The 12,937-nt window shown below is 36.8% G+C and overlaps 1 protein-coding gene across 1 annotated transcript in view; it reads left to right on the top strand.

Annotated features, from left to right (window-relative positions):
- Positions 1–12,125, top strand: part of elovl6 (ELOVL fatty acid elongase 6) — a 29,296-nt gene extending 17,171 nt beyond the window's left edge. Inside the window, exons 2-4 of the mRNA XM_017693385.2 lie at positions 2,051–2,182; positions 2,721–2,872; positions 10,554–12,125. Coding sequence (XP_017548874.1) covers positions 2,051–2,182; positions 2,721–2,872; positions 10,554–10,987 — 718 coding nt within the window. The 3' untranslated portion in view covers positions 10,988–12,125. The remainder of the gene's footprint in view (positions 1–2,050; positions 2,183–2,720; positions 2,873–10,553) is intronic.
- The last annotated feature ends 812 nt before the right edge of the window (positions 12,126–12,937 follow it).

The following is a 12,937-nucleotide window of genomic DNA, read 5'->3' on the forward strand; positions in this document are numbered from 1 at the left end:
ATAAAATAAATTGCATCAGTCTTTCAGGTTGCCTACATTTTGCAGAGGAATGTATTTTTATGATTTTCTTTTCCAATTCAATGCATGATTATCTTTAGTGTGTTGTTTTTAGAAGCTGTAAGTAAACGGTCAGATGTGCCAACAGTGGCATTTCCGCCTTCTACAGCCAGTACTCCCCTGTAATGATCTGTATATAGAACAGAGGCTTAATTATGTTAACAAAAAAGAAACATGTTTGTGGGCGATGCAGCTACTGAACATCAGGAAACATCAAAATTCAGATAAAGAAAGCCTTATTGTTTGTTCCTGTCTTTGCTGAGTGATTGATAGATTGATTATGCTGGTGTCCTCATATCGGTGTCACCCAAGAATACTGTTTTTAGCTTTAGCTGTATTATCAGATAATAATATCATAGTTAACTGCAGTTTTGTTGGGTGTTTCAGATTGTTTTAAAAGAAATCGGTTCAAAAGACATAAAAAGTAAATAAATGATATTTTTTCCCTGTAAACGTGCTGTCTGTGTGAAGGTTTGCATTACTGCGCAAGTTTGTTAAAAGGTAGCATTAACATTCATAAATGCACTTATTAACTGTAATAAGGCCAAATTATTGCAATTTGTTATTGTTAATGTTTAGCTTTTTTATTAATGCTACCTTAGAAACTGAAAAGTAAACCTTAAGTGTTTGTAAAGCATATGTATGAAGTATATTAATGCTAACATTAACCTTATTAACAAAAACATTTTATATTTATTCATGCTAACCTATTAAATTCATTCATGCTAATGTTTTTGTCTTTATTCATGCAAACCTGTTAACTTTTTTAGCTTTATCTTAATTCATGCTAACTTTTTTTTTTTTATCTTTATTGGAGAAGCGGCTTAGAAAATGGATGGATGGATATTCATTCTAGCCTTGTGCACTTTATTAGGGCGAATTTATTAACCTCATTCATACTAACCTGTTAACTTTATTAGTGCTAATTCATTAACTTTATTAATGCTAACGTTAAATGCTAACTTTCATGTAATAGTGCTAATTTATTAACCTTATTAATTTTAACCTACTTACTTGATTAATGCTATTGTATTGGGTTCGGTAATTTAATAATGCTAACTTTAACTGTGACAGTGATATTTGGGAAAATGCTGTGATGTTGAGTCTGTATGGTGCAGAATTCATCCCCGTCTTTACTGTTAGCGCATATACATTCATGAAGGAAACATTTAGTCTCTGAGTTTGAAAGCCTGCAAGGTAGTGAGAAAAATGGTGGTCAGCAAAAAGAGACGACTCCATGTGTCTCTGGTGGACAGCAAAGGCAGAGAAGCCACTGCATTAATGACTAATACAAACCTCCCAAAATACTCTGTTACACAACAAGGTGACCCTCGGACTAAACTATACTGTCTAAATCACACTGTTGTATTCTGGAGTGCAGTGTGTGTGTGTGTGTGTGTGTGTGTGTGTGTGTGTGTGTGTGTGTGTGTGTGTGTGTGTGTATGTGTGTGTATATATATATATATATATATATATATATATATATATATATATATATATATATATATATAAAACTAATCTGATGTAGTGTATACTTTCACTGATTAAAAAAATGTTCAATTGCCTTTTTTCATGTTTTTGGCCTCTTTCACACCAAAGCACTACACCTACAAGGCTACTAAAGTTAGCAAATAATTGGAGGCTTATACCACACCAAGTAGCCTTGTGCTAACTAATTAACGTTTAATTATGCTGAAATTTAGAAACATTGGTGGCGTTCCACTTTAAAAGCAGGTAATTTCAATGCTTGATTCTTATGTATTCAGTACAGTTGTCTTAGTGTCTTTTTCTATTGTTTAACAGTTTATCCTCTCCTTCTCCCCATCTCCTCTCACTCACTCACTCACTCACTCACTCACTCACTCACTCACTCACTCACTCACTCACTCACTCACTCACTCACTCCTCTCTCTCTCTCTCTCTCTCTCTCTCTCTCTCTCTCTCTCTCTCTCTCTCTCTCTCTCTCTCTCTCTCTCTCTCTCTCTCTCTCCAGGAAGAAATCGTTCCTCTTCTCTGCACTCTATGCAGCCTGTATACTCGGTGGGCGCCATGTAATGAAGCAGAGGGAGAAGTTTGAGCTGAGGAAGCCGTTAGTGCTGTGGTCATTAACTCTTGCCGTCTTCAGGTAAACATTTGCAAAGTTTCATTATTGACTTTTTATTGTTAGATTTTGAGACAATGACAACACAAAAAGTAATCAACATGAAATCGTATGTACATGTTTGGTTTGCATAACCAGTCACGTGCTGAGGTCAGAACTAAGACAGTTTAAAATCTGTTTTAAGCGGCCAGAGCATCCAGACTGAGATGAGTCTGTAATAATCTGGTTGGAATCACATTTGAAACCACGTCCAAATGTGGTTTAGATCAGAATTGGAAAAATCTGGATATATGAGGTTTTTTTTTGCTGTCCAGACTGTCAGAAATCTGGATACAATCTTGATGTGACAGAAATCATATTTGCTCTGGGAGTCTGAACAAGGTCTGTGTTGTAATTAGTAGGATGTACATCAGTGCCTATACACATCACTAAATGTGTAATAAATCACATTTACCTCTAACCATGTGGTCTTATGTCTGTCCTAATAACTGCTGGAGACACTTTTTTTTTTTTTTTTTTTGCACGCTTTGGTTACCTTCTTATGTCCTTTCTGCTGTTTTAGTATATTTGGTGCCATCCGAACTGGGAGCTACATGACATACATCCTGATGACCAAAGGCCTGAAGCAGTCTGTGTGTGATCAGAGTTTCTACAATGGACCGGTCAGCAAGTTCTGGGCGTACGCTTTCGTGCTGAGTAAAGCACCCGAGCTCGGTGAGGCGCTCTATAATCCACACTTTTCATTTAACCCCTTTAATGCTGAGGCAGAGTCTGTTCTCCTTCACTGAGACAAATAGTGCTTTGAATTGACTTGAGAAACTGCTGCATGTGTTTATCTACTTCTAACTTAACTTTGCGTCATTCATTTACCACTCACTGTCTTTATTGAGCTCGACTGGGAAACTGAAACGTTCCCGAACAGGAGCCAAACGTGAGGAATACTTTGCCTTTTCCAGCTCCAGCTCGCTCTCTCTGCTTGCCATTTTATACAGATAGGTTGATCATTCATCTAAGGCACATAAAGCTGTAGTTATCTTCTTTGCCATCTTCTTATTCAAATTATCCTCAGGAGGCAGAGTGTAACTGCCGCATCGTTTAAGATGGAACGAAAAGTTTGGTTAAAAAGCTGACTTCAGCTGTCTCCTATGTAGGCTAACTAAACAAGCTTATTTCAGCTCTGAGAGCTACAGGGCAGTGTTTATGTATTCAAAACACAGGACATATCAACTCGCAACCCCTGTAACGTGTCGTGGCACTCCTAATTTTCCACACACACACATACATGTGTGTGTGTGTGTGTGTGTGTGTGTGTGTGTGTGTGTGTGTGTGTGTAAAATGAGGAGTGCCACAACACGTTACAGGGGTTGCGAGTGTGTGTGTGTTATGTTTTATTTATATATATATATATATATATATATATATATATATACACACACACACACATTATTTGTGATGGACATCATTCTGACAATGTTTTTTTTTTTTTTTTTTTTGGCCTGTGTCATTACTGCATAGACAGTTGTGCTACAAGGGCATCCATTATGAGGCACCATGAATGCTACAGTTTAACTGTGTTAAGGATATACTGAAAATTCTGTAATGAATTGTAACTCCAAGCACCATCATATACAGTGTCCATATCTCACCTCTACCATGAGAATAACATTCTAAAACACAACCCCTTTTTCATAAAGAAAAGTAAGAATAAGACACTTACCAAATAAGAATAAGAGGCAGTTACCATCATTAGTCAGTAAGTACAGGACTGTTTAAATAAAAATATAATGTAAAATTAAAACTTAAAACATATTGGTTATCAGAATCTTTACCACTTTGAAATTTTTATATAAAATTTCTAAAAGAAATTCAACCGTTGTCTCTCAGGTTTTGTGAGCTTGTTATTCAGAGTACAGCGATAACATTTGATGCTTTTTGGGTTTTTTTTTGCAATATATTGACAATATATTCTACACAATTTATTTAATTGTATTAAATATGAAAACATTTTCATCATTTCACTGGGCTAAAACAGTAATTTTCCTGAGAGTCTACCCAGCATCACCACACACAGAGTCTTACATCCTAGTCAAAAAGTGAACTTATAATTTGTTCTAATCAAATTGGTGAATCACGCTTACTTTCATGCTTTACAAAAGTCCTGTTTTAGAAGGTTGTAGAACGAGTCTTTGAACAAACCAGAACTTCAGCTCATCAGCATAAACCAAACACTAACATACAGCCCGGAACTTACTGTTAAAACAAACGCTTTGGTCTGCGCTCTCAGCATATTTTAGTGCTGTAAGGGAGGGAAACATGACTTTTCAGAATATTTCTAATACAAATGAATGTGTGTTTGTCATCGCAGTACCATTACACAACATGTTAAACAGAATGCAAGTCAGATCTCACCACTTTTCTATGCAAGGAACTTTAAGACTGAAGGAACACATGATTAAATCACAGGATCATACATTTTCTACCCTCAAATCTTTAAGGTTTTTAAATCAAATTTGGAACAAAAAGTTCCAGTTTTAACTTTTAACAGTAGATTGGGAAAAAAAAAATTAGGCATAACCTGCTTTTCACAAATTCCCTTATACCAAAGATAAATATACACAAAGCATCTGTTTTTAAAACTGAAAGTTATTTTAAGGGAGTAACAGGTTTAATATGTATTGAAAAATTGTAAAATATATTGGAAATCAAATTTTAAACAGTGTATTGAAATGTTACAATTAAAAATTGTATCTTGCTATATCTGTAATATGGCCAGTATATCTACTAGTTCACTTCTCCTTCTATTTCTTCTATTTCTTATGTTTCTCATGTCAGTTTTTTTTACTCCTTTAATGTAATTTTATTAAGTGACATTCTCACTATATTGACAGATCATTTTAATTGTTTTAAGAAATATGCTTAAATAAAACAAATCCATCTGACAATTTATTGAGACAATTTTGCTAGATAAAATGACTTAAACAAGCAAAAATGGTTTAAAAGTGCTTAAAGCAGGGAACAATTAGGCTAAAAGATGACTTATTACAAGCTTAAAACAGTCTCAGCTTGAGAGATATTAGATATATCTGCTAGAGTCAGGATGATTTCACTTGCCAAGATACAATTTTTGTCATCAGAGACAAAACTGAGGCTTGTTGGTCCTCTCCGAGTGTATTTATCATCTTTAATGGAAACTAGTGTCCGCTGTTAAAACTGAGTGTCTTGGTGTGGCCTGTTAGAGTCCCTGGAAAGTGGGTGGAGATTATGCTGTGGACACGCCCACTCTTAGATCCCTGGGCTTTTTTCTGAAGAGCTTATATATTGTAGACTGTGATTGTGGGGGTTAACTTTGTTAGAGAATGATGCTGAAGAACTATTATTAGAGAACTTTTATCTATCTGAGCCAAACCAGTCTTGCCTGTGATTAGAGCTCTACAGTCTCTTTTTAACAGTTTAAACATACAAAAAAAAAAAAATCAAAAATCTAATTGCATCTTGACCTCTTATTGAACCTGAAAGCATGTGCATCATTATGACCCTACATTTTGTTCTTCAAGGGTTCTTTAGTAAAGACAGTGTTTCTGTATAAAATCATGAACATTCAAAGAACCACTTGCATGGTATCATTCCTAAGATTGATTGAGAATGCTGTATATGGTTCTATGTGGTTTTTACATAGATTTTTTGATAGGTTTGAACAGACAAATCTGAACTTCTTATTAAAAAATGCAATAATAATGAACTTATAACTACAATGATTTTTATCAGTGTTTTACAAATTGCACTAAAATCAAATGAAACAAATAAAGATGCTCACTTTGTAACGAAACATATAGCTGATCAGTCGTCTTAAAGGACTGACATGCCCAAAGCGTATTGGGACATTTAACACAGTAATGATGAAATATCATAATGTCCACCCCTAACAGTATATTATAGAGTCCAATTTTCAGCTTTGTCCATTGCTGCACCTGCAATTTTTTGCAGTATTTTTGCCTACTTACCTGAATAGAAAGGCAAGGTGTCCCCAAACTTTTGATGTGCTGTGTTTTTGCTGTTCTCTCTGACTGTGTGTGTGTGTGTGTGTGTGTGTGTGTGTGTGTGTGTGTGTGTTGCACGCTCAGTGCTTGAGAGAATTGTATCTGTATTTTCTGCCTCTGTGGGTCTTTTGTGCTTGCCCCTCCCCAGAGAAAGAGGAATACTCACAAACGCTGGTTCCCCCCACGGGCTGAGTTCTGCGTGATGAACCGTGACTTACACATTCACGGCCTGTCAGTGGCGCAGAAGTGTCCACACTCATACAGACTGTTTTATACAATACAATACAAGGACATTGGGGTCGAACATATGAGCCATATGCATATATGTTTACGTAGGATGTATGTGTGTGTGTATATATAGTATGATACACTACCCAAATAACACCTGCTGTGTGGGGGTCCTGACCACTGAAGAACAGGTTAACAAAGTATGTAGAGAAACATGGACAGCAGTCTGTAACTATAGAACTACAAAGTGCTTCTATATAGTCAATGGACCTGATTAAATGGACAGTGAGGGTGGATACAAGGAGGTGTTCCTATTAATGTGTGTGTGTGTGTGTGTGTATTATAAAGTTGTAAATTAATTGTTCCACGATTGTTTCATTTAAAATATGTTGCTAATTAAAAATGTATCAGCAAAACTTTCCATGCATAAAATGTCAATATTCACTGCAGTTCTCAGAATTCAAAGGAATTTATTGTAACATTTTTATAATAATGTCTTTGAAAAAAAGCTAAAAAAAAATTCCCCACAGAGTATTTTCCTCAGTGGTGCACATGTGAAGATGAGTCCTTTAGAAAGTCATAAAGCAAAATGATAAAAGTGACCCATAAAGTTTAAAACAATAGCTTTGCTGAACTGTGTGCTCTGCAGAACACTGCAGTGTGGAGGTACAGCCTGTTCTGCCAGGCAGACAGCTCAATTTTTTTCAGTGTTCTGTACCGTGAAGTTAAGTGAGGCTTAAATGGCCAATTTAAAATGTCATTGGTCAACCTGAACTTGAAGAACTGCTGACCTTTCACTTCACCCTGCGGTCAGTTAACCCTGCTCCCAGTCTCTGTGTTCACAACAGACAACGAAATCATCAAAAATCTTTACAGAAACTGTGTAACTCATTGAAACGAGTGGAGAAATTCTGCAGAAAGTTCAGATTTTAAATGTTTAGTCCAGATCACATTCTTGTTTGTAAGTAGAGGAAAAGATATTTTATAATGATTTGAATTTGATAAATTATTTTTACTTACACTACACATTTTAACACATGTATATCTACTATATAATTATGCTTCTACATTCCAGTGTTTCTTCTGAAATTCAGGGTATTAATAGAGAGTTTGCCCCCCTTTGCTGCAGTAACACCCTCTACTCTTCTGGGATGGGTTTACACTATATTTTGAAACATTGCTGTGAGGATTTGATTGAGCATTAGTGAAGTCAGATACTGATGAATGATCAGGTCCCAACTCATTCCAACTCATCCCAAAAATGTTGGATGGACCTCCATCACTCCAAAGAGCATAATTCCAGTGCTCCACAGCCCAGTGCTGGAGGGCTTTATACCCCTCTAGCCTATGCTTGGCGTGGGACATGGTGATCTTAGGGCCCTGACTCAGCAATACACCTCCAGCGCCACTAATCATGGTTTACTTTCACTTTTACAGTCTGTTTACCTTAAACTCCAACATTAAACATTTAAAAGACATTTAAAAAGTATATTCTTTGCTGTACATGTTATTTTTACTAGTGTAAAGATTGCAGCTCCTGCTGCTGAGAGTTGTTCCCTCTTGAACAGGGACTTTCAAAAATGTTTTGAGGTTTACATGTAAAACATTCAGAGTTGGTTCGGTGTGAAATGCTCCATTCTAGAGAAACTCTAAAAGCTCCCTCATAGAAAGTTACTACATTAAATGGTTATGAATACACTGCTTGATGACTGAGACATTGTTCTCTGATAGTTTTAAGAAGATTTTGGCCTTAAAATCCAGTGGTGGAGGCAAACATGCAGGGTGTTGTGAGGCAAAACAGTCCCTAAAGAAAATATATTAATTCAGATTTTCCACTATAATACCATCATCAACATTCTACATAGAGCTCAGAAGACATGAGTAGGTTCACTGGTGGTTTTGGAAAATAAAATGTTCATATTTGTGTTGTAGTCATGGTGACTCCTGGTTCCTATCACCACCACTGTAAAGAAATCGGAACCATTTCACACCAAACAACTCTGAATGGCATTTCAACTACTCAATTATGAAAAAAGTGCCGTTTTCGTGCACATTTTTGCAAGAAATGAGAGACGATGGTGATCATAAAGAGTTCACCTCAAATCATACTACAGTTCATTGCCAAACACACACACACACACACATTTTCTAAGCCGATTGCCAAACACTTCAGTTGTAAATGACACATTCCTGAATTATTTGTATTGTGCCTATTTGATATTTGAGAGCACTGTAGACAGGAAGACCTATTCATTCTGCAGCTTATCTACAGATAATCTACAGATCTACAGATAATCTAACGTTTGTGCTGGCACACTTTAACCTCTTATACATTACGCAAATAGAAGCTTTGCCTGTCTGCTGTTTACTCACTGATAAACTTTAACAGAGAAGAATATCCAGATGTGTAAGATGCATGAGAAATAAAATGCACACTTTATCACATTTATGGTGTCAGAAATCTGAGAGTTGCTGAGCCGGACAGAGATAAGATTTTGCTATGTCATGTTAGGGTAGTCGATGTGTAACTGGTTGCTAGGTGTATTTCATACATGCGACTGTTAACACAATATAATATCAGATTAGCCCTCTGAAGGCAAGAGGTAAATGGTATTTAATTAACTTACATTCTGTTTGGACAGGCTAGAGTTTGCACTTTTGGCCTTTTTTTTCCTGTTAGGTTTACCAGAAGAATTACAGAAACATAGCAGAAATATGCAAGACAAGTTTCATCTCACAAAATACTACTGCACACATAAAAATGACTTTTTATTAAATTTATATCATGATAAAATATCTCCTCTTCTGTGTAACAAGCACAAGTATGCTGTGATTTACATTTATAATCTTCCCTTTTGACACATTTCACCACTTGATTTTATCACCGGCTATAACTGCAACTTCTGAAAGGCTTTAATGGAGAATTTCACCAATTTTTCTAAACATTTTTTTTCATAATTCAGTGTTTGCGATGTAAACAGTGATTCAGAGTGGATCTTCGTGTGAAATGGTTGATAGAGACTCAGATTTCTTTACAGTGGTGGTGATTTTTATATGGAGTGCTGGTGATGGGGAAAATAGTGGAAAATGTTTTCTTTGGGGACTATTTTGCCTCACAACACTGTTCATGTTATGTATCCCCCCACCATGAATGGATTTTAAGGCCAAAATCATCTCAAAACTATCAGAAAACAATGCCTCAGTCATCAGGTAGTGTATACTTAACAATTTCATGTAATACATTTCTGCGAGGGAGCTCTTATTGGTGAATGTCTGGTTCCTATCACCACCACTGTGAACAATTCTAAGTTTCTCTAGAACAAAGCATTTCACACCAAAGCGCTACACCTACGAGGCTACTAAAGTTAGCAAATAATTGGAGGCTTATACCACACCAAGTAGCCTTGTGCTAACTAATTAACGTTTAATTATGCTGAAATTTAGAAACATTGGTGGCGTTCCACTTTAAAAGCAGGTAATTTCAATGCTTGATTCTTATGTATTCAGTGCGGTTGTCTTAGTGTCTTTTTCTATTGTTTAACAGTTTATCCTCTCCTTCTCCCCCATCTCTCTCTCTCTCTCTCTCTCTCTCTCTCTCTCTCTCTCTCTCTCTCTCTCTCTCTCTCTCTCTCTCTCTCTCTCTCTCTCTCTCTCCTCCCTATTTTCTCATTTTCTTTACCCCTGCATCTCTATCTCTCTCCCGCCCACTTTGTTCTTTCTCTCTTCCATTTCTTTCCCTTCCACGTTTATCACTGTCCCCCTCTCCCTTTCTTTTTATCTATCTTATCTTTATATTTCTTACCTCTCCTTTATTACTCACCTTTTCTCTTTCTGTCTTTATCTTGCTTTTTCTCTCTCTCTCCTTTATCCACTTTCTCTCTCACACACTCTCTCTCTCTCTCTCTCTCTCTCTCTCTCTCTCTCTCTTTCTTTCTTTCTTTCTTTCTTTCTTTCTTTCTTTCTTTCTTTCTTTCTTTCTTTCTCTTTCTTTCTTTCTTTCTTTCTTTCTTTCTTTCTCTCTCTCTGTCTCTCTCTCTCTCTCTCTCTCTCTCTCTCTCTCTCTCTCTCTCTCTCTCTCTCTCTCTCTCTCTCTCTCTCTCTCTCTCTCTCTCTCTCTCTCTCTCTCTCAGGAGACACACTGTTCATCGTCCTCCGTAAGCAGAAGCTGATCTTCCTGCACTGGTACCATCACATCACTGTGCTGCTGTACTCCTGGTACTCCTATAAGGATATGGTGGCTGGCGGTGGGTGGTTTATGACCATGAACTACCTGGTGCATGCGGTCATGTACTCCTACTATGCACTGAAGGCCGCAGGATTCAAGTTGTCCCGCAAGTTTGCCATGTTCATCACGATCACGCAGATCACCCAGATGGTGATGGGCTGCGTGGTCAACTATCTGGTTTACTCGTGGATGCAGCAGGGTCAGGAGTGTCCGTCACACGTCCAGAATATCGTGTGGTCGTCCCTCATGTACCTCAGCTACTTTGTGCTCTTCTGTCAGTTCTTCTTCGAGGCCTACGTCACCAAGACCAAATCTACAGAAAGCAAGAAGAGCCAGTAAAGTGCACCAAATGATAGATATAAAAGAAAGAAAGAAAGAAAGAGAGAGAGAGTGAGGGAAAGAAAGAGTGAGTGAGTGGGCATAAAAGTGGACCAATGTGAGGAGAGTCTTAACGTGTTAGGGTTTACAAGAACTGAAGGTTTTACAGTCTAAAGCTTGTGCATACTGTATTACTAACGCATAAAGTTAAACCTTCCCTCCACCGGGGGGCTCTACTGAGCTGCACTGATGAATTATTACTACGATAACTGAAGAAAAAAAACAAAAAAAACAAAAATGTGTCTTTACGTGATGTTTATGTGCCCAATGCTATTCTCTATATTTAAAAAATGTAATAATGTATAAATACAAAAAAGGGAGAAATTTAATAATAAATACACTAGCCTAGATTAAGGAAGCGTGAATGTTATAGAATTTTAAAAAACGAACAAAGGGAATGATTGATGGAGCGAAACAGGTGGCGAACGAAATCTACATTTGTGTGGTTACGTCTACGATGTTTGTCCTTGAAGTCAACATTAATGTTGTTACCGTTCCGGTTTAATTTTTTTTAATCTATTAGACTCTAGTGTGAGAGGTAGTTTTGTACGAAAGCCATGTCGACGGACAACCGGTGAAACATTTACGCTAAAAAAAAGATACAAAAAAAATGTAATGCCAATGGATGTTTCGTGTTCAGCATTGCAGCGCCAAATTCTCTCAGGTCAGTTTTCCATTTTGATGTGCATATCATTTAGGAAATAAGACAAAAAAAGTAAAATAAACAGATGAATCACAATAGACGTAAAAGTGCGTAAGTAGCTACGTAGAACTTCAATGCCATCGAACATGTGCTAAAGAAGAAAAACAAAACAACGCTGAGAGGACAATTTGGGCCAGACTGATCATCCGACCGCCACGGCTCTCTATCCCAACGCGATTCACTCAACCTCTATGAGCCTAAGGGTCATTGGCTGCGCTGTCCTCTTGTGGGGAGTAGCCTGCTTTCCTGCAGCTAGAGGTCGGTGTCCGTCATTATTCCAAAGACCAATGCCGAAGGGGTCTGAAGCAGACCCTCCTGAAGGAACTTGGAGTTTTGAGAGTATTTAAACATGCAACATGTCTACATACACTGTAATAAAGCTGTCATTGAATGGTGTCTGTTGTGCTGTTGTGCATTTTGCATTGTAGGTTAAAGCATCTGTAGATGATGCTGTAGAGCCTACAGTGCTGAAAGTAAAGAAACCAAGCTTCTCTTCCCAGCCGAGACCACTCTTACAGCATTCTCATAGTTACAGCCCACTCTTACATCTTTTATAGCAGGATTCACTCTTACACACTAGCTCAAAAGTTTACAATCACTTGCCATTTTAAAAATTTGTTGTCAATGTACAATAACATGTCACTGCTGTCACAATAAAACCTTGTATCTCCAGTGTTGCTGTTTTTCATTTTTCGACATAAAGACCAACTGTTTTTTTTTTTTTCTTTTTCAATTATGATGTGTTAAAATACCACACAAAAATACTCAAATTACTTGGGATTTATTTTTTTTTTATCCATTTACTTTATTAAAAGTTAAGAACATTTTTCTTTCGTCTTATAAAGTTACCTTTGTAAAGTACCTTTTACCGAGGTTTTGTTCCGACAGCAGTGATATGTAATACTCTTCACCAAAATTTAATGCTGTATGATATTGTAATTATTTATATTCGCTTTGTGTCAACTCCTCTGCCTTAAAATTTGTTCTCCACTTTTGAAATATTATTCATTCTGCTTACTAAAGTAACTTTCTAAAGCTTTTTCTAAAACTTTTTCCAGCCACTTTAGAGTCATTTACGGCACTATTCTTTATTTTGGACACATCTAACACTTTTTTTTTTTTTTTTTTCCTTTTTATTTCTGTTCATGATCTGAAAGCTGTGAAGTCATTCAAGATGAGCAGATTAGAATTATGTTAAACATTTATCT

Source organism: Pygocentrus nattereri, chromosome 8 (genome assembly GCF_015220715.1).
Source record: "Pygocentrus nattereri isolate fPygNat1 chromosome 8, fPygNat1.pri, whole genome shotgun sequence".
Lineage (NCBI taxonomy): Eukaryota > Metazoa > Chordata > Actinopteri > Characiformes > Serrasalmidae > Pygocentrus > Pygocentrus nattereri.